Below are 25,259 nucleotides of genomic sequence, written 5' to 3'. Positions count from 1 at the left end.
AAAGACTTTCTCAAAATAAATGTCCTAAATCTGGGGGACACTACATACGTATTCCCAGTTCTCTCTTATTGTTTGCTTTAATTTGTCCTTTTTTGTGCCAAAATCAAAAAAAAAATCCCTAATTTAGAGCTTCAAATGTGTAAAATGAGGTGCAAAGGCGCAATTGCTGTAGTTGTTATTGTGCCAGGAATCCTACTGTTTTCTAACAGTTTTGACTTACAATTCATAACTGGTAACATTTATAATTCTTGCAAACTATTAGTGTAACACATTTCAAAGTTGGGTGTTTTTTATGATATTCTACAGTTTGAATTTATTTAGAACCCACACACTCTGTGAGTGCTAGTATAATGTTATATCTCTTTCCACCTGCTGCCTAGTCATATTAGTAAGAGAGTTTGAATTAAGGATAGCTTAGTTAGAGAGCCGCTATAGCCAAATTCCCACCAATTCTGGGCAGCCTTCCCCCTCAATTAATAAATTAATAAATAAATAATGATTTTTAATATAAATGACTTAAAACGCCAAGTCATTGATGGATATTGGAGATATCTTCATAACCAATTATATTGACGATTATTTGGTTTATAAAAGTCTCCAGATCTTAGAGATGGCATTTTGTCCCCAAATGCATGCCTTCAGGATTATGAATATTTTATATGGCATTAATTTTATTGCATTATTTTTAACATTAACGGTAATGGTAAAAGTATGGTTAGGCTTGGCTTTCAGTGAAGGACTAATCCAGTGATTGCTAAAAATAATGACCTTTCCTTGGTTTCTCTGGAGTCCTCTGGAGATTTCAGTCTGTCTTAATTCTGGTTTAGAAACCACTAATCTATGTGGACATTGTTTACGATTGTGACCGGTAATATGTCTGCAGAAGATAACTGGCTCAGCATGGGGTTGTACCGATCAGGTCACATACAGAAATCTGCTTGATCTCCCTATACATCTTGCAAATATTCATGAGCATTAACAGCAGCCTAATGTAATATAATTTAATGTATCACACAGATTAATGCAATTTTTTACTTCTATCCATACATGATATATTTTAGTGTAATATTGTTCCTTAAAAAGAGATCAGTGTGTGCATCCAGTATTCATGTTGAAACACAGATTCCTGATGAACTGATTTAAGAAAACACTATGGGGTAAGAAATACAAACATGTATTCCTAAACCCTATAGTGTTAAAAACACTTTCTAGCCCTCCTTGCCTCCTTAAAAATAGTAAAATCTGCTGCTGGCTCTGCACCCGATTTGCCACGTTGGCTGACCTCGTCAGAAGTGATGATCTCTGTCAATCACAATACTTTACCATAGGAAAGCACTTGATTGGCTGAAATGATCAATTCTGATTATCTCAGCCAAGGAGACTGGCTGGAGGGTGGAGGCAAATGCTATCATGGCCAATCCGCAACTCCTGCATTGAATCAACGCATCTCTATGAGGAAAATTCAGTGCCTCCATGCAGAGGGTGGAGACACTGAATGTCATTCACACTGTGCAGCACTGCCCCAGGAAGCTCCTCTAGTAGTTATCTGGGGAGTTACCAGTGGAGGTATCCCTAGGCTGTAATGTAAACACTGCCTTTTCTCTAAGAAACACAGTGTTTACTGCGAATAGTCTGAAGGGAATAATTATACTCACCAGAACAAATATAATGAGCTGTAGTTGTTCTGGTGACTACAGTGTCCCTTTAATGCTTAGATTTCTCATTCACGTTACAGTTATATGTAACAATCATTCAGTGAAATTCCATATAAACAAACGAACTACGTGAAAAAAAAAAAATCTCCCCTCTGGACTGAAGAAAGAATTGCAGCTTTCTCCTTCGTTTTCATTATTTTCTTCTTTTTTTTTCCCCCCCTAAAATCCCTGAATTTAAGGGAAATCCTGAATGTAAAAAAAAAAGGAAATGATGGTTTGTAGTAGTAACAAGGAAAATGTATCCGCTTAAAAGAAAAATATTATGTTTAAGGAAGGAAGCTAAGAGCACAACTGTTGGCCATTTTAATTCATCACAACTGTTTGAAGCAGCTGTCCGGCTTTGAGTTGTCATTCTAGTAAGCTTACCGTGGGTTGACATTGGTGCAGTTCTCCAATATAAAATATTTGGCACACTGCAACGAAAGAAAACCAAATGCCTAAATAGAACAAATCACAGATAAAAATATTCTTCTGCATAAAGTTCCATAATGTACATATAAACAATAAATAATTTAATCCCTGCCAAGGTGCTTTTGTTGTGGACACTAAAATTCACTCATTGATATGTGGAATTAGTTGGTGGGCTTTTAAACCTGGCTTGTGACTTTAGAGTTAAACAACACAATGACAAATAAAGCATAACTAATAAATTTCAACCTCCAACGTATCTCAAATTTCTATGTCCACATACCATCTACACATACCTGCTCTGTACTACTATTCCAGCAGCTCAACTGCTGTCAAAGATGTTAGTTTTCAATACTTTTTTTATTTATTTTTTTATTTTTGTTGTACTCTAATATTTCAGTACTGTGAACATCTGCTGTCTTTAAACCTACAGGATCTGGTGAATGAAAAGCTGAAAACACAACAGACAAATAACGACCTTGAAAAACTAGCACACGAACTGGAGAAGATTGGGTTAAACAAAGAGCGCCTCCTTCATGACGAACAGTCTACTGATGACAGGTAAAGGGTAATCTGGGCACAGCTATTAGACAGCAGAGTCCTTGACAAAGAGCCAAAAGGGTCCATCTGCATGTTCTCCTGAAGTAGTAAGATAGCTGTAATGGACTCCATAAAAGGAAGCAATAACGTGACTAACTTCCTGGTTTTTATATGCATGTTTGATGAATGGCAGACAGTGGGGACCTTTTGTTCTGGAAACCTGAATCACTACATAATGGAAGTAAGACTAGAGTCACAGTACTGAGCAGGAGCATAATTAAAAATCTAGAATAGATTGATTAGAGTGACCACTTAAAGATTCACTTTAGCAGAGACCTGCATGAATAATACTCGTCGTACAGGATTTTATTGGTCATTTATGGTTGCGTGTGCTGGTCAATATTGTGGAACTATCGCGAGTGTATACCCTGTGATTAGTGCATTTTGATGACATAAGCACATTTCCATCCCTTAAGAACTAGAACCCAGTTATACCTTGTATGTTCATATATCTTAGTCAAAAACATAGCGGAAATGAACAATAAATTAATTTATATTGTTTTAATATATGTTTGATAATTCCCTACATTCTCACTGGAGTGTGACTAACTGCCAACAGCCTAAATAAAGGCCAAAGGGAACACTTTTTTTTTTTTTTAAATCAATAACTTTAAACAATGCTTTTATTGAGCTAGCTAGAAGGTGTAAATAGAAAATAGGAATTGGATCAGCGCTGAGTGATCTGATAGGAAGGTGAACAAATGGAAAGCTGCAACCTATGGGTATGAGGTTCCCTCTAATAACCTCAAAGGAAAAATGGCAAAAACAAAATAATAGGTCGCGCTAGGTACAAATAGATGAGTGGTAACAATGTAAAATAAATAAATAAAAATATAAAAATATAAAATAGAACAGGATCAGAAAGAATCGGAATAAAATTGTTAATATTGATATATATATCCACTTACATACACTTTAACAGTAAGTCATGGAACAGTTATAATGAATAGTCCCAATATTTAATAGTCTGCTTGTATATTCCAATGAATAAGTCGAAGGCTTGATATACAAGAATTTCCAATGAAGAGAATGGATCTTCTAATTCATCGGGTGTCTTGACTCCGTGGTGTACATGGAAAGATAAAGCAAAGAAACTCCAATAGTGCAAACTGAGGACCAATAAGAGCAGGATGAATATAGGAGAGGTATATTACTCACCTATTATTGAGCATAAACCAGCTCAAGTATAATAAGCATTCAGTGGCGTCTGCCCCCCACTGGCGGGATAAGGTGAAGATAATTCCTCGGTATAAAAAAAGGGGAAGAAAAACAACCAAATATAGTGCTCACTGTGGATATGATAAAAATAAATATAAACAGTAGAAATGCAGGTACTCACATTTGGATGAGCAGGATATACTGCTCAATCTATTCGTTTGGGTGGTATAGTCCCCACCTAGGATTCTTTAGCAGGTATCAGCTTCACAGTAGTATATGACCAGATAAAATAAATAAATAAATAAATAAATAAAGGATATATGGCAAAAATAATTCTAGGTAAAACCAATATTCCTTTAATAAGATAATAAATATATTGGCTAATTTTATATATTTATTATCTTATTAAAGGAATATTGGTTTTACCTAGAATTATTTTTGCCATATATCCTTTATTTATTTATTTATTTATTTTATCTGGTCATATACTACTGTGAAGCTGATACCTGCTAAAGAATCCTAGGTGGGGACTATACCACCCAAACGAATAGATTGAGCAGTATATCCTGCTCATCCAAATGTGAGTACCTGCATTTCTACTGTTTATATTTATTTTTATCATATCCACAGTGAGCACTATATTTGGTTGTTTTTCTTCCCCTTTTTTTATACCGAGGAATTATCTTCACCTTATCCCGCCAGTGGGGGGCAGACGCCACTGAATGCTTATTATACTTGAGCTGGTTTATGCTCAATAATAGGTGAGTAATATACCTCTCCTATATTCATCCTGCTCTTATTGGCCCTCAGTTTGCACTATTGGAGTTTCTTTGCTTTATCTTTCCATGTACACCACGGAGTCAAGACACCCGATGAATTAGAAGATCCATTCTCTTCATTGGAAATTCTTGTATATCAAGCCTTCGACTTATTCATTGGAATATACAAGCAGACTATTAAATATTGGGACTATTCATTATAACTGTTCCATGACTTACTGTTAAAGTGTATGTAAGTGGATATATATATCAATATTAACAATTTTATTCCGATTCTTTCTGATCCTGTTCTATTTTATATTTTTATATTTTTATTTATTTATTTTACATTGTTACCACTCATCTATTTGTACCTAGCGCGACCTATTAGAAGGTGTAAATAGTTTAGTGGCTTTAAAGCAAGGTTAGATATAGATAGTCTTAGACTCCTCACGGCGGTTTGTAACACACATTGGATAAGTCATTTAGATTTATTCAATCTTATTAAAAAAAAAAATGATGCCAATCTATAATTATTTGAAGGAGTAATTTTGATGTTCTGCATGCATGCTTGCGGCTATTAAAAACACATATGCCTTCCATCTTGTTAAACAGCAGATATAAGCTTTTGGAGTCAAAATTAGAATCAACCTTGAAGAAAACTCTTGAAATCAAAGAGGAAAAAATTGCATCTCTTGAAGCTAGATTGGAAGAGTCGACAAATTTCAACCAGCAACTTCGTCAAGAACTTAAAACTGTAAGTGATGGGTATTTTCATAATTTATTACGCTCTACTCATTTACTCAAATTACATTAATCAGTTAAAGCAGTTATTTAAGCAGATTAATATTATTTAACTAATAAAACTTAAGTTAATTTTCCTCTAACTCCCAGTTGAAGGTTTGACTGTGTGTTATAGAGGAGGGAGCCATCTTGAATCACTTTTTACGATTTAAGTCGATAGCAGTTTCTAGTAGATAAAGGACATGTGATGTCAGCAGCCAATTAGAATGTCTCAACAATCCACTGGAAAGCTTAATGACAAATCTTTATCGAGCTTTTTAAAAACCATTGAACAGCTAAAATAAGATAAATACACTATATAAGTCAATGATGAGGTACAGAATATACAAATGCTTTTTAAATGGTAAAACTGTTAATTTCTAAAGTTGTCATTAATTGTAGTAGAGCAAAATCGAAGTGCTAAATCCTTTTAGAAATAAATTGTTATCCACTTTACAAACAGAGGCTCATAATGTGTGAGGTTTGGTTGCTGAGCTTTATAATAAAAGGGACACTATAGTCACCCAGACCACTTCAGCTCAATGAAGTGGTCTGGGTGCAAGGTCCCTCAGGTTTTAACCCTTCAGATGTAAACATATCCGTTTCAGGCTATGTTTACATAGCCGGGTGAATCCAAAATTTGCATCCAGCGTGCAGAACGTCCATAGGAAAGCATTAAGGAATACTTTCCTATGGACTGTTAGAATGTGCACACGGCTCTTGCCGCGCATGCGCATTCCGCTCCACTCGGGAGCTGACGTTTGCAGGGGAAGAGAGGTCACCAGCGCCGAGGGAGCCCGGCGTTGGATAAAGGTAAGTGGCTGAAGGGGTTTTAACACCTTCAGCCCAGCGGGAGGGGGACCTAGAGGGTGAGGGTCCCCCAAGGATGACATAGTGTCAGGAAAACGAGTTTGTTTTCCTGACACTATAGTGATCCTTTAACAACAGTCCTCAGTATTTTATTATTATCTCATCTTAAATTTTCTCATAGGTGAAAAAGAACTACGAAGCACTTAAGCAAAGACAAGAGGAGGAACGACTAGTTCAGAGTTCTCACAGGCCTGAAGACGAGCATATGCCTGTGACGAAATGGGAGAGGGAGAGTCAGGAGACCACGAGGGAGCTTCTGAAAATCAAGGATCGCTTAATAGAAATTGAGAGAAATGTAAGCAGATTTTAGGTTGCCTTCTACAGATGTTTTTGTTAAATCTTGCTATAAGTGACACATGGTTATTAATCTACTGACTCCTTAGAGGTTATGTTTAGTTCACAACTAAACATTCTGTTTAACTTAATCTTAACATCGGAACATGGAATAATCAAAATATAACTGAAACCTGAACAAAATACGCCTGTATGTATCAAGCACAAGCCAGTCTAGAACTTTATTCACATTATCAATGAGTGTCAGACTTTATTTTTAATTATTGGCCTTGACAAATTGAATTGATTTTGTCATTTTTAATAGTTATGAATTTCAGTAAAGCTTTGAATTAAAACCATGAAAAAGACAATGGTAACATAGTAATTTAGGGTGAATAAACGTAAGTCTGTTAAGTTCAACCTTTGTACGTAGAGTTTATATAGATTTTCTCCAACCAGCTACTTTATCAATGTGATGGGGAAGGTACATGGTTAAACACAGAAGAGACATGTCTTCAAGGGGATTAGTGCTTTGGTAGCTGTAGATGCTAAATGATGATATATAGAACGCTAATATATAGTGAAAGCTAATTAACGGTAATAAAAAGATGGGCTTTCATGTACCTTCCAGGTGTGTATACAGACAATTTTGTCCATGCGATCACTGCCTGTCATGGTATCTTCTTCTTCTTTTTTTAACCCATTGATGTTACTTCTCACATCAACATACAACCATCTCCTGCCATGTGACTATAACTGATGCCTAGTCTGACATTTCCTAGAAATTCTAACTTCTAATTTCTCTCCGTTTCTTCCCTCTCCACCTCCTAAAGAATGCTACTTTGCAGGCAGAGAAGCAAGCACTGAAAACACAGCTGAAACAACTGGAAAACCAAAATGACAATTTACAAGCACAAATTTTGACCCTTCAGAAGCAAGCAATTTCCTTACAGGAGCAGAATACAACTCTTCAGACACAGAATGCTAAACTGCAGGTAATATTTGTGGGGATGTAGTACGATTATTATATTATAATTTAGCAGAGCTGTCTCAGACTATCATGATGCTCCTGGCAGTTTCTCATTAATTACGCTGTTATTGAAGAATGTGTGTATTACCAAGGCCATTCAAAAAGATTGCACAGAGGCAGCTAAAGAGGATACATGGCAGTATTTACAGCACAAAGCCACGTTTCACGTCCTCTCCTGCCTCCCTCCATGCTGCTGTGAGCCGGTGAGGTAGATCTTTGATCTCCCCACCGGCCCATGGAGGCTTAGAGCAGAGCCGACGGGGGGATCCTGCGATCTCCCCTGCCGGTCTCAATCAAAAACACAACGTGTGCTATCCTACAACACTGTAAATGGTCTACAGCTGACGGACATGGAAAAAAAATTGATCTCTCTTATATGCCAAAAACTGCTCCACAACAGGACCCCGGACATTTACCTTTGTTAGAGCATGGGAACGGGAACTAGACATTTCCCTTCCAGAGAGTCATTGGCAAAAAATATTTATGGCACTCAAAAGCTTATCAATGTGCACCTCCCATACGGAGCTCGCAAGAAAGATTCCTTACCGATGGTACCTGGTACCCACACAATTAAAACACAGCAACCCGGGCCTGTGTGATACATGCTGGTGCTGCCTATCAGAACCAGGGACGATGACCCATATCTGGTGGTCATGCTCAAAAATAACCAAATTCTGGTCAGACATAGAAGAGATCATCCATGAGTGCTCAGGAATGCATTTACCAAGACTCCCTGAGATATACCTACTACACCTCTTTCCAAAGGGTCTTGCCAAAGACCGCAAATATCTTATTTACCATATACACGTTGCCGCCTTTACAGCTATTAGCAGACTATGGCGAAACCCAGACATACCAACGGCCACCCAATGTGTCTAAACCATAGAATTAACTAGACAATATGAGATGATCGCATGGAAACACCTACCCCCGAAGACATTTCTATTGCCAGCTTGGGCGTTGTGGGAGTCCTACCTCTCTAAAATCCACAAAGCAACAACACCACTAGCATATGTACACAAAAATAAAAATTTCTCTCGAATGTCTGTAACGGAGATGCACCACCCATACCTTTCAGCTTCCTATCGGGGTAAATATAGTACTCACCATGGTAGTAAATTGATGCATTCTCCTGAGATGATCACACAACTCCGACTACTGTGATCATGGCACTGACCATGTTACATACACCTTATGAGCGAGTTATATTACAATAGTCTGCAAGGAGTGACTTATCTTTCCATCTCCCCCCCACCTACCCCATGTTTACACCTATCCCTCACCCCAACCCCTGTTCATGTTGCTATTGTTATGATACCACTTATCTGCATATAGAAAACGCTGGTTTATTGTTCGTACAGCATGGGCTATAGAGAACCATATGTTATGTTACCTTGAGTACCTTATGATGCCTAATGCTGTTTCAGACTATGTCATATTCATGTATTACTGTACACCGGTATTGAAAATTGCAAATAAAAAAATATATTAAAAAAAACCTGCAATGTGTTATATTACAGGACTAAGGGGACAGAGACCGTGCACCCAGACCACATCAATGAGATTGTGTACATGGTGGGGAGTACCCTACCACTGACCCTCCACACATCTCATCAGTGTATAGAATGGGAAAAAATTAGATATCCTAAATTTCCATAAAAGATATTATCTAAATATGGTTAGTTTAAGTTTGCCCAAATGTTTAAACTTTTTTAAATAGCCTAGATTTATCAGGATGGTTTGCATGGGGCTTTGAGGCTACAAAAAAAAGCAAATGTTATTTTACATTTTTCTCATTTCCTTTTCCTTGGTTTGAGTTGCTGTTGTCACTTTGTACAGCAGAGTTTGAGAAAAAGATCATGAAAAGCTCTTCGCCTTAAGCAAAATAATATATGTATATCTGGCATAATGTGTGCGTATCTTGTATTTGCAGGTTGAAAACTCAACTCTTAATTCGCAGAGCACATCACTTATGAACCAAAATTCCCAGCTCCTTATCCAGCAGTCTAGCTTAGAAAATGAATATGAATCTCTTGTGAAAGAACGAGAGGAGCTGAAGTCAATGTACGATCTGTTGGTTAAAGACCACGAGAAACTGGCACACGTGCACGAAAGTCAAGCGTCAGAGTACGAATCTCTTATCTCCAAGCACGGCAGCCTTAAATCTGCACATAAAAATCTGGAAGTGGAACACAAAGACCTCGAGGACAGGTACATGTGAATCTGTGTTCCAAACAATTCTATTGCAAGTCTGCTGTATAGCGCAACCAATCATCACACAGCATTAATTATCATTACTTTATATGGTAAAAAAGAAAAACATTACATCCTACTAACATATTGTCCAGTGCTACAATAAGTAGGGTAGAACCTATTTTCCCCCATCTAGGTCATGGGTAGGCAACATTCGGCACCCCAGATGCTGTGAAATACATTTACCATAATGCTCTAGTCCACAACATCTGGAGTGGCGAAGGTTGCCTGCCCCTTGTCTAGGTGCTGTTGGGGCTGTTTTAATGTAAATGCGCGCAGTGAATGGAGTTGTGACTGTTATGATGTATGTTTTGTTGTTTGTTTTCCAGTTTGAGTTTGTGTCGTTTTTCCCTATATAAATAACATGTAACCTATATTTTTAAAGGATCACTATAGGGTCAGGAACACAAGCATGTACATTTAGGTGGCTTGCCTTATTTCCAGCGCCCCGCAGGTCCACCAGCGTTGGCTCCGCCCCCTTTGTGACCTTATCGAAATGGCCATGTTTACATGAAAATCTCTGAAGGGAGCTATTATACTCACCAGAACAACTACATTAAGCTGTAGTTGTTCTGGTGACTATAATGTCCCTTTAATGTCGTGCTCCTCTGTAGGTCCTAACCCGCATTTAATTTTTCCATTATCTTGCTGAATTATAGACAGAGTAACAGAAGCACAGACTAGGCTGGTTATTGGCGTTCATCCCCTCCGCGTCTGCCGTCTTTCAGAGTGCATTACCTCAGCACTTGTAATCAGTTTAAAGACTCTCTTATAAATCACAGTAACGAAAGAAAATGAATGCTTTGAGTTGGTGTAATTTCATTTCTTGGATTGAACACTGTATTTGAGCCAAAAACAGCATTATTACAAGTTTGTTGGAAGTGGGAACAGTGTTTAGAACAAAAACCCTATTATTCCATTTTCTCTATAAAGGTTGCAGCGATCTAAATGTAATGAAGTCAAACTTGTCTGGACATTTATTTATTTATTTACAACTTGGGTTATTACTAAATCCAGCCTTATGTTCGCGAAACATCTAAAATTTCATTAAAGGACAAGGGTACATGGCGAACTGTAATTAATCGGGTCTCTGCCTATTTATTTGTCGTTTTTCCTGTTTTTATCTCTCTCGCTCTCATTACATTGCTCTATCTGGCTACGTCTCTTTCTCTCTGCCGCTGTTACAGTCTCTCTTTGTCTCCTGATAACTTTCTCACAATTTTTTTTTATCAGGTACAACCAGTTGCTCAAACAAAAAGGCCAATTAGAGGAGCTGGAAAAAGCCCTTAAACTGGAGCAGGGAAAGATGCTACAGGAAAATAAACAACACGAAATGTTATCCTCGGACTACCAGAGACTTACAGAGGAACATGAGAGGTAAGTAGTTTTGCTTAGAGTAGAGGTGGTCCTCACTCTACGACTGACCTCTTTAACGACTACTCGGACTTACGACCAGTCCTCTAGTGCAGGGATTCGAAGGATTCCCCATATTAGAGAGCTGATCTATACATAGAAAAGAACATAGACAAGTGCACCAGAGCAGGAAATCCCTCAAATCTATTTTCAGGGAACATTCCTCGAACATGAGTAGAGGGATTCCCTACTCTGGTGCATTTGTCTATGTTCAGGGAAATGTCCCCGAACAAAGATTTGAGGGATTTCCTGCTCTGGTGCACTTGACTATGTTCGGTGAAATGTCCCCGAACATAGAGCTGCACTGGTGTGCATGCTCTATATCGCATTCTCACGTACTGACCAATTTGTTTTACGACCGATTTGTAAGAACAGAACCCGGTCGGTAACTGAGGAGCGTCTGTATTTTAAAAAAAATATTTATTTATTCTTATGGAAAAAAATATTTTGTTATTGCTGTGTTTTTTTGTTTTGTTTTTATATATACTAAAGAGTTGTTAATGACCCAGTATGTATTGGTACCTAGACAGCAAATTCAACTAGTACAAATAGTTTTTATGTTATCATAAATTAAAATGTGATAAAATATGAAATACATGCTTCTCAGTGAATCTACTTGTGTCCTATCTAAATACAACTTGTTTTTTTTATTGTGTTTCTACTTCTGTTTGGACATGTGCCATACAAGTGTTTCCGTACTTCCCAACTTTTCCAATGGACAAAGAAGGACAGTTTAATTTTGGGGATGTAAGTGGAGGGGTGTAGTCAGGGTCAGGGTTGTCCTGAGAATTTCTTGGTGACTTACTAACCGTTTATGCAGCTAAAATGTAATTTAGAACAACGAACAGTGCATCGTTCTTTACACAGACTGGTCTTTAAAGGACCACTATAGGCACCCAGACCACTTCAGCTCAATGAAGTGGTCTGGGTGCCAGGTCCCCCTAGTTTTAACCCTGCAGCTGTAAACATTGATGGTTAATCCAGCCTCTAGAAGCTGTCTCCCTGACACCCATTAGAGGCCGCTCCGCAATTCTAGACATGCTGGAAGTACATTGAGTAATGCTTTCCTATGGGCGGTTTGAATGTGCACGTGGCTCTGGCGGGGGCAGCGGGAGGAGAGGTCACCAGCGCCGAGGGAGCCCGGCACTGGATTAAGGTAAGTGGCTGAAGGTTTTAACCCCTTCAGCCCAGCGGGAGGCGGGGACCTAATAACCCTATAGTGCCCTATAGAAGCTTGTTTTCCTGGCCCTATAGTGCTCCTTTAAGCACATTTATTGTACTTTAAAGACAGAGTATTATTGCTGTGGAGCTCTGTTATACACTCAGACACCAACAATATGGAGCTCCTAGAAAAGAGGGACAGATGGATTCAGGCCCAAAATAGGGACTGTCCATCCTAAATATAAACACTTGGGAGGTATGCATTTGTATCTAGAGCAGCGATAGACAACCTTCAGCACTCCAGATGTGGTGGACTACAACTTTCATGATGCTTTGCCAGCATATAATGGTTGAAAAAGCATTATGGGAGATGTAGTCCATAACATATGGAGTGTCTCTGTGATGCATTTGAGTGAGGGGTAGAGCTGCAGTGATATATTGTGAGGGGCCAGCCAATGAGACGACATTAAGACTGAATAATCAGCTCGATGTAAATCTTGATGGAGTGAGATATACAGAGATGTAAAGATAGGTGTGCAAGTGGATGTGGTGCCAATCATAAAAGATGCAATGCATGTGAGAATGTCGAAATAAATGAATCTATACACTGCAAAATCCTCCTATTTCCCGAACCTATCACGGTAATGAGCCGTTTGCTGCCATAGGTGCTGTTTCCACCAGGACTTGGTACTCGTAGTGTAACACTTTGCTAATAACGCATCTCATGCTGGTTGTTTTCTTGCTTATCACAATAAATAAATGTAGCATCTCCAGCGGAGAGCAAGAAGGCCAGCGGGACGCAGTGTCTTACACGCGTGTGATTTATTTAGGAGCTTATATCATACAGCTGCTGTTTCCTTTGGCTTTTAAACCACGGCCTGAGTCATATTGAATATTTCACATAAAGGGAGAGGAGGAACGACAGGCCACATTTATTTACAGGAAGAGAGAATTAAATGTTCTGTCTGTGTCTCTTCTAATGTTTCATGGCTTGCTTTGTAAAAACACTGTCATTGTTTTGGTTTCATTTCTGATTTAAAATAATATATCGCTTTTGGTGTCTGGGTTTTTTTGTGTGTTTTTTTTTATTTTATTAATTTTTTATTTTTTTTTGCCATGTTTTGTTTTCTCCGAATCATGTCTTCTTTAACCCTTGAAGGACCAAAGGTCCTCGATTTAGCAGTTAATTAACCACTGTTAATTAAGTGGATTTTTCAATTTTTGAAAACCATCCTGGGAGAACAGGTTGTTCTGATGGCATAGAACCAGGGATGGGCAACCTATGGTACTCCAGAAGTTGTGAACTACATCTCCCCCGATGCCTTGACAGCCTTATGGCTGTTAAAGCATCAATGAAGATGTAGTCCACAGCACCTGGAATGCCAAATGTGCCTCTGGCATAGACTGTCAGTAGACCCTAGTATTTTTGTTACATCTTTGCTTGCATGTTTTACATGACTGGCATTGCCTTATATTCCACATTAGCGGGCTAGACAACTTGTGACTTACAGAATTTGGTGAACTTTCTGTCCCACAATGAATGGGTCCTGCCGAGAATTAGGTTGTATTTACATGATGTAGCTGCTGTAACTGACTTTACCTGGGACAGGTGGAGAGGAGATAAACAGTAGCCAGTCTCTAGACTTAAAGAAGCAAGCAGCTTGAACGGTGATTATCAGAACGCCAAAAAGGGAATTGTTTAATCAAAACTACCAAGAAACCACTTTTAGTTGTTAAACAAAATCAGTTTGATTAAATGTAAACAATTTCGTGCGATTAGGCTAATGAAGTAAAATTATACTTAAGCTAGCAAAAAAAAGAAAAAAAAAATGATTTACGCTCTTTAAACCCACTTACACTTTCTTTTAATGTTTTCCGATATGATCTTTGGGTATTAAAAATATTTCTATCAAAATGCTTGTTTTGTATAATTCATAAAACTGAAGGATAGTTTATAATTTAGACGTGCATCATTTTCGGACAAATCGAAAAATGAATGTAGACGAATATCTGTCAATAAATTAACAAATGACCGAACAAATTTTGTTTGGTGCCACTCTCATTTCTTCTGAGCGCATTACTATAAGTACAATCAGAACCCTCTTGACCTTCCTTCATCTCTGTTGATCTCGCCCTAACATCCCCACCTCTGTATATTTGTAATCAACTCTCCATTTATTTTTTATTTGTTGTTGTTTCTTTTCCCGAATACATACTGAATCGATAAATGTACTAATTCTATGTTTTATTTTAAACCTCTGTGTGATAAATGAGTTCTCCTTGGGGAGTCTGTGCCTTTAAATTCATGGCTGTACCACCAGTAAGCAGAGCTACAGATCATTTTAATTAAACTGTGTGTTTGGCTTGCTGAGATTTCATGCCACATTTGTAGAACAGGCTGAACCTTATAAAGGGAAATGTGTGCCTCCTAATTTAGCCTTGTGCAAAAGATCTGAGGTCTTTTATCTTTCTCAGCATGGGTGTGAGATTAGTAATTCCCAATTGAGCTGGAATGCATGATCCTTGTTCAAGAGGCATTACATTCCAAGTGTAAAGAAAATAATGCAGTTCTAGTTCTAAGTTATAATGTGCATTCTCTGAACATTTAAAAAGAAGAAAAACACTGTTCGTACATTATTTTTTAACAGTCGGTATATTTCCCAGGGTTGCACAATTTGATTTTAAATTCCTTATTAACCAATTACATGATTTTATTTTTTTTCTAATTCATAGCTGTAGTAGATGCTGAAAGTCAAGTTTACTAAAGTTACTGTATATTTTACATTTACACTCTCTGTGGAGTGGATAGTCCATAGAGCAGTGGTTCTCAAACCAGTCCTCAAGACCCACCAAGGGTCCAGGTTTTGTTAGTATCGCCACTGGAATAAAACCGGGAAATACATAAATCCTGGACTGTTGGTGGGCCATAAGGACTGGTTTTAGAACCAGTGCCATAGAGAATTCACAGTCTGGTGATAAGGATCTATCTAGAGTGTGTGTAAAATACTAGTGTTTCCATTGAAGCAACTCCTTAACCAGTATCTTTAAACCAGACTTCTGACCAACTTTATATGATTGCTACGTTAATGTAAAACACGGCAGGGTAACAGAAAGTCCAGGTCGAGATTATTATGGTGGGTTTTAAGGCCCACCCTATATAAAATTAGCAACTCTGGTCTAGAAGACAAAAGGTGAGAGGAGTTTAGATGAATAAAAAGTTTGGCATCCCTCATATTGATGTTTTGTATCATTATCAGTCTTGTTTGGTTCTCTCCTAAATGCGTCATATGTGATCCAACATCTTTTTATTTTTCTGTTTCCAAATACGTCCAGGCTAAACCATACCTACAGACAGCTCTTGCGAGAGAATGAAAGTCTCCAAAGTGACCATAAAAACATGAAAAGTTTGCTAAACAACGGTAAACTGGAACAGACCAGGTTGGAGGCTGAATTTTCCAAACTAAAGGAACAATATCAACAACTGGATATAACGTCCACTAAACTCAATAACCAATGTGAGGTGAGATTTGGCGGATATTACATCTCTGAAGGTGCTTGGTCTTCTCCATATGACAAGGCATACTCATGAGTTAAAGTGAATATGTAACACGTCATATTCTAAGGAATCAAATGGGAAAATCTCTATTTTCGATAAAAGGGACACTCCCAGGTCTTTTGATGTTCTAGACTAGAGTAAGGGTTGTCAAACATCCATAAACAAGCTATTCTCCAAATTCATGTATCATCTCTTGTCTCTGCTATATTCTGTTTTTCAATTACCCGTTTTCAAATATCCCCATTCTATTTGCTTAATATGTTGAATCTGAAAACCTGCACAAAGAGTGTCCCCACATGTCCCACGTTTGATTGGACTTTGGTTTTATTTTTGTTGTGTGTGTAAGTATATAATATAGTTCTATAAAGTGATGTATTATTTAGTTATGTGGATTAACTTCCAGTGGAATCTGAATTTGGAATGCAACTGTTAATTCATAATATATATTTACTACTTCTATTTTTGCATAGCTTTTGAGCCAGCTGAAGGGAAATTTGGAAGAAGAAAACCGGCATCTCTTAGATCAGATACAGACATTAATGTTGCAGAATAGGACCTTGCTGGAGCAAAACATGGAGAGCAAAGATCTTTTCCATGTTGAGCAAAGACAGTACATGTAAGTACCGACAATGGGCATTACCATTGTGTTTGGACAATTGTGACCTGTAGAAATGTACTGATTCAGATCTAGTGCACCTGTTCTCCAAACTTAGACTAGGCTTCTTCTTCAGAGAACATTAGGAAATGGTACGTCATAGTTGGGACATGATGGAAGTCTTTTCGTTAGCCTTAGGTTAGCCAGTACAAATTTGGTTGACAAGATGCATAAATGTCTCCGGTGTCCACTTTTATATAGAGCCCACTTTTATATAGTTTATCACTTTATATTTTAAGTTTGTTTGGGCTGGGCACTCTTCACCTACTGTTCCTGTATAGCAAACATGTTTTGTTGAAATTTATAGTTGGTTTTGTTTACCTATAGTATAGCGGTGGGGGAGTATGTTGGCGCTGTAATTGTAATTGGATATATCTCTTCTCAGAGCCTTTTCCCTGCCTAATCCTCAGTCATGTTGCATATATTGTCTTAAATGTGCTTCAGGATACAAGGGAGTGTGAGGTTTATCATTTGTGGAGCAAAAACTATTTTCAGATGGACCAGCTCTGATAGCTGTTAGATGGAGATGAATGCTGGGGTAAAAACATTGTAAGTTATTATTTTTGTAGAGATAAATTGAACGAGCTTCGCCGTCAGAAAGAAAAACTAGAAGAGAAGATCATGGACCAGTACAAATTCTATGAGCCATCTCCTCCAAGAAGGTAACTTAATAAAAACTAGATGTGAGAAGTGACCTGAATAAACAAAGCCTAAATGGTTAATAAATTCCTAATTTTGCACGATCTATCACAATGTTTCAGGATCAGTTCATTAGAAATTAACCATTTATTAAGCACTATTTACAAAGCTAACGGTCTGTTTAATAAGGTGCAAAGCCCCAAAATGGTTACAATCTTACATAGCTCTTTGACAATAGCTCCTGTTATTGAAAACTCTATAAATGTATAAAGTCACAGAGCTCCACATGTCTGATGTGTGTGATCTGATCACCGAACTCCCTAGCAATAAAGTGTGATGTGCATGCATGCATCTCAGAGCTCCCCAGCAATTAGACTCAACGTGCAGTGTGCGTGAATGTATCCCAGAGCTCCCCGGCAAAAATGCTCTCTGGAATGTGCTGGGTGGATGTTTGAATGTATCACACAGCTCCCAATAGTAAACCTGTTTTTAAACTAGTTTGTATTCATCAGGTACTTTTTAGTTTTATTGTAAATCAATAGTGCATTAAAAAAATAAATTATAAACTTGTCTTTAAATTATCTAATTTGACAATACGTTTACATATGTGCGAATTTTTTACTGCCTGGTATTTTTTCGCATACCCTTTTAAATGTTTTAATGTAAATTTACCAACATTAATCAATTAATTTCACCTCTCTAACATCCATCATCACACTGCATTTGGTGGGTTTCTTTAAGTACACTAAGTTATTACAAGGGTCCGTGTTTAAATGGAGTTGAAGATGTTGCAGTTGCTTGCTTATATGGGATTCGGGGACAGTGAGCAGCTCACTTATGTTTAGAAATGTTTACGTTTTATTTTTAATGAAAATGTCTTTTTAAGAAGAGGAAACTGGATAACGCTAAAAATGAGAAAGCTAATCAAGTCTAAGAAAGATGGCAATCGAGAACGTCTGAGGTCGCTCACACATGCACCTTCTCGTTCGGAGTCCAGCGAAGGGTTCCTACAGCTTCCTCTGCAAGACAGCCAAGATAGTTCATCTATTGGTTCAAATTCTCTCGAGGATGGACATCCACTCGGTGCCAAGAAGAGCAGCAGTGAGTATTATGGTTTTGTCCTATTATCGATCATACATCAGTTTCCCTGCATTGATTGCTCCAAGCTATAGATGAATGAACCATTGGGCGTCCAGCTGTTATATCAGCATGGGAAACATAGTTCTTAAAACCCAGACAACTAACAGTTCCCCATCACAGCCATTGGACATCTGTAAGGCACTTACTTGAACTTCTATTCCCATGATGATTTGTGAGACCCTGACTAAAAAGTCCTCATGGGACGCTAAGTCATACACAGAATTCATAACTCAAGTGACAGAGGGGTATTTAACATAGATCATAGGTACATCCATTTGGTTAATTAAATGATGCAATTATGGGATCAAACCAACATTTCTGCGGTTATTGTGAGCATATAGATAATGGTGTCCGTTATTTGGTTGGTTCTTTTAACTCTACTTATAAATTAAAACGGTGACACATCTCTGTGTGTAGTGCTCTATCTGTATTATGCGAGGTTCAAAGGTTCCGTTCCCATCTAGCCCTTCATCCCTCCAAACCTGATCAAATAAGTAACATTTAGTTGGGTAAGAACAATTATACGCTGATTGAAACTAGCAACAAATGTTATTATACTCTTTTATAAATGTATGTATGTATTTTTTAACAATGATGTTTGTGTTTTCCTTTATATTTTATTGGACACAAGGCTACTGATATACTGTCTATATTTATTGCTTGTGTTAGTGAGGTATTGGATTTTGTCTATTTTTACATATTGTTAATGTCCTCATAAGTACTCATTTTCTGTCTTTGGCATACAGATTAATTGTTCCAGAGCAATGTATGTCATACACATGTTTTATAATGTGGTTTTGCTGTGTAATCAGTATGTTAACTTGTTCCTCATGTGTAATCTACTTCAGATTTATTTTTTCTGCTTTTTGAGGGAATTCTTTTTAAGTCTTTGTGCGTTATGTTTGCATCAGATATATTTTGTTAAGGAAGAAAAAGGTCACGTATAGACAAAGTCCGGAGAATGTTAATCAACCAGCATTGTTTGATACTAGCACAAAGCAGGCTGCTTGAATCACCTGCTTTCAATTTAAAGCAAAGTATCTAAAGTGGAATTATCACAATTTAGGTTCTAATATTTGATAGCGTGTTTGTTAGTAAAAAGTTAGACTTCTAGTGTTAGGAGACCGTAAACAGATGTATTTATAAAATTAAAGGGACACTATAGCAACTAAAGCAACTTTTGCTTAATGAAGCAGTTTTGGTGTATAAATCATGCATCTGAAATCTCACTGCTCAAGTATCTGCCATTTGGGCTTTTGTTTCTGTTTATGCAGCCCTGGTCACACCTCCCCTGGCTGTGACTGACACAACCTGCATGAAAACAACATGATTTCATCTTTAATCAGATGGTAGCTTACTTTAAAAGTTTTTATCTCCTGCTCTCTAAATGGAACTTGGATCACATACAGGAGGCTCCTGCAGTTTCTAGCAAGCTATTAGCAGAGCAAGAGATAAGCAATTCTAAATTAAACAGAGTTTGCAATAAAGAAAGTGTAAGCATGAGATGACTCTTTACAGGAAGGGTTTAATGAGGCTGTGCAAGTCACATGGAGGACAGTGTGACTAGGGCTGCATAAACAAAGTGATTTAGCTCCTTAATGACAGAATATTGAGCAGTGAGACTGCAGGGGCATCATATACACCAAAACTGCTTTGTTAAGCTAAAGTTGTTTTGATGACTATAGTGTCCATTTAAATTACCTCTGCAGACTGCATATTGAGCAGTAAAATGAAAACTATTTAACATTGTAGCACACACCCAGTTCAATTACATACCTTTGCTGTGATTTCTCAAACTTGTGTTTGTTCAGGGAGCGAAATCCAAATGCACATATGCATCTCCAGAACACGGAGGTGTGAAATCTGGGCACAATTGGGAGAGGCAAAGAGTGTGCATGTCAGTGATTTTGTTGCTTGCTGTAACCTTCTCACAGATGTGTGTGACAGATCTCCTTGATAGATCCTGCCTTCTACACTCACAGCTAAAGGGATTCTGTTATACATAACAGGAGAGTCCTGTTTTAATGGCGTATTTTGTCTCTACATTCTGCTGTCCAAATAATTATGGAAATGTGTATATATTGGCAAACTTTTCAAACATGAAGTTGTTGCGTTGTTCCTGGCGGGTAATTGGCAAATGTGAATCTACTCACCAGAATCCTCTGCAAGTTGCAATTTATTTATTTATAGAATATTTTTCCAGGATGGATACATTGAGATTTCTCTCATTTTCAAGTATGTCCTGGGTCCACAAAACATTGCATTGTTACAATAGGATACAATATTACAAAAATACAATATACAAACTATATACATATACATATATATATATATATATATATATATATATACACACACATATATAAATTTAATACATAACCGGTAAAAAATATATTTAACCATGACAGGTGCATTCTGTGCCATAGATCTCTTAAAAGATTTTAGATTGAATGAAGATTTGACTGTGTCCCTGAGGTTATTCCATAATTGCGCTGCTCTGTAGGAAAATGAGGATCGAGCCACTTTATTTTTGTATTGTGGTATGCTAAATATCGTGCTAGTACTGGATCAGAGGATATAGGTGGTGGGAACAGCTGGTGAGAGCTTCCCAGAAATGCTCTTATGCACAAGGCTGAAAAGTTGAAGAGTGCATTGGGATTCCAGCGACAGCCAGTTTAGCTCTTTTAACATGTCACAGTGGTGGGTAAAGTAATTACATTCTAGTACAAAGTGGCAGAACGAATTATATAACGTATTAAGTTTATTAAGGTGGGTTTGCGGTGCGGGTGCATACACTACATCCCCATAATCAATGACCGGCATTAGCATCTGTTTCCTTACTGTAGGGCTTAGGCAGGATTTGTTTCTGTACAGGGCACCTAGTTTTGGGTAAAGCTTTAAAGAGATTTTTTTTTTTAATATGAAGGCCTAATGATAAATTGGAGTGTAGCAACATACTTAGATATTTGAAAGAACAGACTGCTGTCAGTGTGCTATTTGAATTTGTTCTGATACACAGTTGTTGATTTTGTAGTTTACATAATGTAGGTACAGTTCCAAAGATCATTGTAACAGTTTTGTCAGTGTTTAGGAAGAGTTTGTTAACCGCTATCCACTTTTCTACCTATGTGAGTTGATTTTGGAGCACAGCCTAATGCTGCTGTAGATTGGGTTTACTAGCGTAGATTACAGTGTCGTCTGCGTACATGTGTACAGTTGAGGATTTGGAGACGTTAGACAGATCATTTATAAATAATGTGAATAGCAGGGGGCCGAATATGGAGCCTTGGGGAGCACCACACGGGACTGGGAGAGGGAGGAGCTATCAGAAATGGCCTCACATTGCAATCGGTCTGAAACATGTGATCGAAACCAGGTTAGCGGACGATCACCAATGCCTGAGTTTTTAAGGTTTTGCAAAAGAATGTCGTGGTCTACTGCGTCAAAGGCCTTGGCAAAATCAAGGAAAATAGCTCCAGTTAAGTCTCCTTGTTCCATTCCAATTTGGATATCATTGCACACACACATATTATACACAATCATTCACACATAATTAATTTAAATTTGAATTATTTTGTATTATAATAAGGTCCACCCAGCCACCCTTTTCCTACCTTTGCTGGGTGGAGAGCTGGAGTGGAACATGATAACTGTGGTCTCTGATTGCACAGCTCCCAGCACTCTGTACTGAGACTAGGCACTGGGGTGGCATCACATCCCCGCTCCCAGCCTCAAAGCAGGGTGCTCTGTGCACCCCCTTGCAGCCTGCCACCCAGTGTACACCTACACCCCCCTGTTTAGTATATCTATACTACACAAAACGTTGTATACCTTTATTTCTAATGTCTTGTTCTCACATTATACAATATAGCCAGCTGTAGTTTCCACTAAACAGATCATTACATTTCTGGTTATGATTCATGCAAAAATTACATCACCGGAAATGTGCTGCCTAGCAGAACCTTGCAGATGGTTTTAATATTCACCGTAGACTCAGTTTCATACAGAACATATATATATTTATATTTTATGTGGTCTGTCCCTTAAGAATAGTTCATAAAGCACTGCCCACATCTAAACAGTTTGGGGACCCTAATATCAGGCACGCCAGGGCATAATGTTCTAGTCTGCCTTAGATTAGTGGGAGTTACACTCCCAAGTGATACCTGCTGCCGTTTTAATGATGGCATCCTAAGTAGCTGCTACCCAGAATTGTAACTCCCACCAATCTCAGGCAGCACGGTACCACTCACCAGGAAATTAGTTGGCTGGCATTACCCTCCAAAATTGGCAAAATTCAGTTCAAAGCCATACAGTAAGGTGATACTTTACTTTTTGTTTTGTCCTATATAACTTTTTTTTTATCCAAAAGAGGACACATTATTGCAGGCTAGGGGTGAGTTCTCATAGGCATACCTTCCAACTTTGATATGAAACTGGGACAGGTGGCGTCACAGGTGATGCCTTTAATGGCGTCACTGGTGGCTCACCCCACCCGCCATGGATGTGGGACACCAGGGACAAAACCAGGGCTCCAGAACTAGACTTTAAAAATTGTGACTGTTAAGAGGCCTGCTCATAGGGGTGACAGCTACAGTTGTTTACCAGAGTGGGAGATGGATAGCATATCTGTCAAGTTAATCTAGGAGAACTCTGCATACACACATACATGTGAATTTACATATACATTTCTTTGTATAACAAATGCCCCCAAAATATCCAGTGCTTTTATAAACACAATTACACACAAATATAGGTAGGAAATGGATTCCTTTATTCCTGTAGATAGGAAATGAAATCTCTGCCTTCACCTGGAGGGTCTGGAGTTTCCAAAAGTGGATATCCTGTTGCAGGATGTAGAGAAACTGGATACAACATACATTTGGGGGAGGGTTTGCTTCCTGGGTTACGTAGTGTGCTCACAGGTGTACATGACTTCGCTGACCCTGTACATAAAGACCGAAATAAAAGGAAAACAGTCAAAGGGCACATTTTGACTTTATATATAACCAAAATAATGCAGCTGGATTTAAACCGATTCCACTAAAGAGGGCATATACCGATAGATATTTTCTCTGAAATAAAAGTCTGCTTACACGGCAGTGTCAAGTTTAATAAACCCTTATCGTACTTGCCCTATCCATCAGGAATTAGACCTCTAGACACATCAATGGTCCAGGATTTAGGCATTTTTCAAACCTGTTCCAGTGGAAAAACTGACTAAACTGGACTGTTCCAGTGCTTTTAGGCTGAGCCTGTTAATGTAAGCATCATTTTTTTTATGTGTGTTTTGTTTTGGGTTTTTTTAAAACACACACACAAACAGTGCTTACATTAATTTATTTTAATTATTTTCACACCACTGGTTGCACATACCTTGTACGGGTATCTGAAGGGTGCTTTAACTATACTTTAGTGATTATGGTGCTGGGTACAAAAAGAGCAATTATCATTTAAAGTTAGAGAGGAGGTTATGATATGGTTTAGGATAGAGATATTAGAATTTTGGGGTTTTAGATAAGGGTCCATCAACATTATTTTTTAGGCATTGCTTACCAAATAACTGGTGTTTTATTTATCTGCCTAGTAAAATACAATTTTTCACCAATGCTGTACTTGTTTTTTTTCAACATATTAAAATATCAAATAATCTATATAAAAATATTACAATGTTAAAATATTTTTTATAATGTTAAACAATTTTAAAAGTATATCCAAAAATAATAAATTATTTGGAAAGCTTATGCAACAATATTAGTTGAAGCATTACGGCACATTTTTCCAATCCCTTTTCGATAGTTTACAGTTCACTAAATAAAGCCTATTCTTTTAATTTAGTTCTCGAAGCAGCTGGGGCAATGATTTTCAGTGAATTGATTTCATTTTCAGAGCTACAAGCAAATATGGAGATAATTATTGTTGTTATTATTATTATTGGCATTTATACAGCGCCATCTCCGTAGCGCTTTACAATATTTTAAAAGGGGGAATTTAACAATAAATGAGATAATTACAAAATGTTCCAAGAACAATAGGTCGATGAGGACCCTGTTTAAGTGAGCTTACAGTCTAGAGGTGGTAGGGTATAAAAACACCTTAGGAAGGGCCGAGTGGGGGGACACCAACAAAGCAACATGTTGTAAAAGTAGCAGAAGAGAGGGCAAGAGTCCGGTTTGTGAACTAGAAGTTACTCTGGGAGGCCATAAAGGTTGGTACGACACAAAGTAGTTATTTTTTACCTTTTACCCAAAAAGGTAAATGCAGATGTAAAAATGTAGATGATGAAGAACTCTTAAGAAATGTATATAGGGAACTAGAGGGCTTAATTAGGATCTGAGCTAATGGTAACGTTATTTAATGCATAGAACGTTCATTTATGTTTATTCACCAAACAAGGGACTGTGGAAAATTAACAATGACTTTGCAAGCTCTGAGACAAAAGACCTGTAATAAAAAAAATATTCTCCAACTCAGCATTTTTGGGTTAAAGTTTCCAAGTACTGGTCATTTCTCAATGTCTTCTGGGCTAGTGAGTAAACCTTGGTATATCTGCTTGAATAAATAATGTTTTTCTCCATAATTTTGTATTTTGCAAATTAAAAAAATTAATTAAAAAAAGTGTGGGATGTAGCGTAAATAAATAAATCCATTGGAGATAAAAATAAATGTAAAATAAATAGAGAGAAATATTCATTCAAACTAGTGGCTTCATTGTGGGAGTTTTACTAGTAATCCTTTAATTTTACTACGCACTTTATCACAAGTGCCACTAAAACTGTACAATTCTAACAATAATTTCACCTAATTTAGAGTCATTTGATTTTTTTTAATCTTCCATTTTTTTTCC

The 25,259-nt window shown here is 37.6% G+C and overlaps 1 protein-coding gene across 8 annotated transcripts in view; it reads left to right on the top strand.

Annotated features, from left to right (window-relative positions):
- CCDC88A (coiled-coil domain containing 88A) overlaps positions 1-25,259 on the top strand; it is a 196,135-nt gene that overhangs the window by 142,817 nt on the left and 28,059 nt on the right. For 6 of the 8 annotated variants that reach the window (XM_063443993.1, XM_063443992.1, XM_063443987.1 and 3 more), the window contains exons 16-25: positions 2,557-2,684; positions 5,255-5,396; positions 6,414-6,587; positions 7,399-7,560; positions 9,529-9,806; positions 11,082-11,225; positions 15,756-15,942; positions 16,449-16,594; positions 17,203-17,295; positions 18,159-18,373. In XM_063443993.1, the coding sequence (XP_063300063.1) occupies positions 2,557-2,684; positions 5,255-5,396; positions 6,414-6,587; positions 7,399-7,560; positions 9,529-9,806; positions 11,082-11,225; positions 15,756-15,942; positions 16,449-16,594; positions 17,203-17,295; positions 18,159-18,373 (1,669 nt within the window). The remainder of the gene's footprint in view (positions 1-2,556; positions 2,685-5,254; positions 5,397-6,413; positions 6,588-7,398; positions 7,561-9,528; positions 9,807-11,081; positions 11,226-15,755; positions 15,943-16,448; positions 16,595-17,202; positions 17,296-18,158; positions 18,374-25,259) is intronic. The other 2 variants (XM_063443986.1, XM_063443988.1) reach the window with 2 other exon arrangements.

Source organism: Pelobates fuscus, chromosome 2, assembly GCF_036172605.1.
Source record: "Pelobates fuscus isolate aPelFus1 chromosome 2, aPelFus1.pri, whole genome shotgun sequence".
Taxonomy (NCBI): domain Eukaryota; kingdom Metazoa; phylum Chordata; class Amphibia; order Anura; family Pelobatidae; genus Pelobates; species Pelobates fuscus.
The sequence above is the reverse complement of the archived record's forward strand: the minus strand, read 5'-3'. Positions and strand labels throughout refer to the sequence as shown.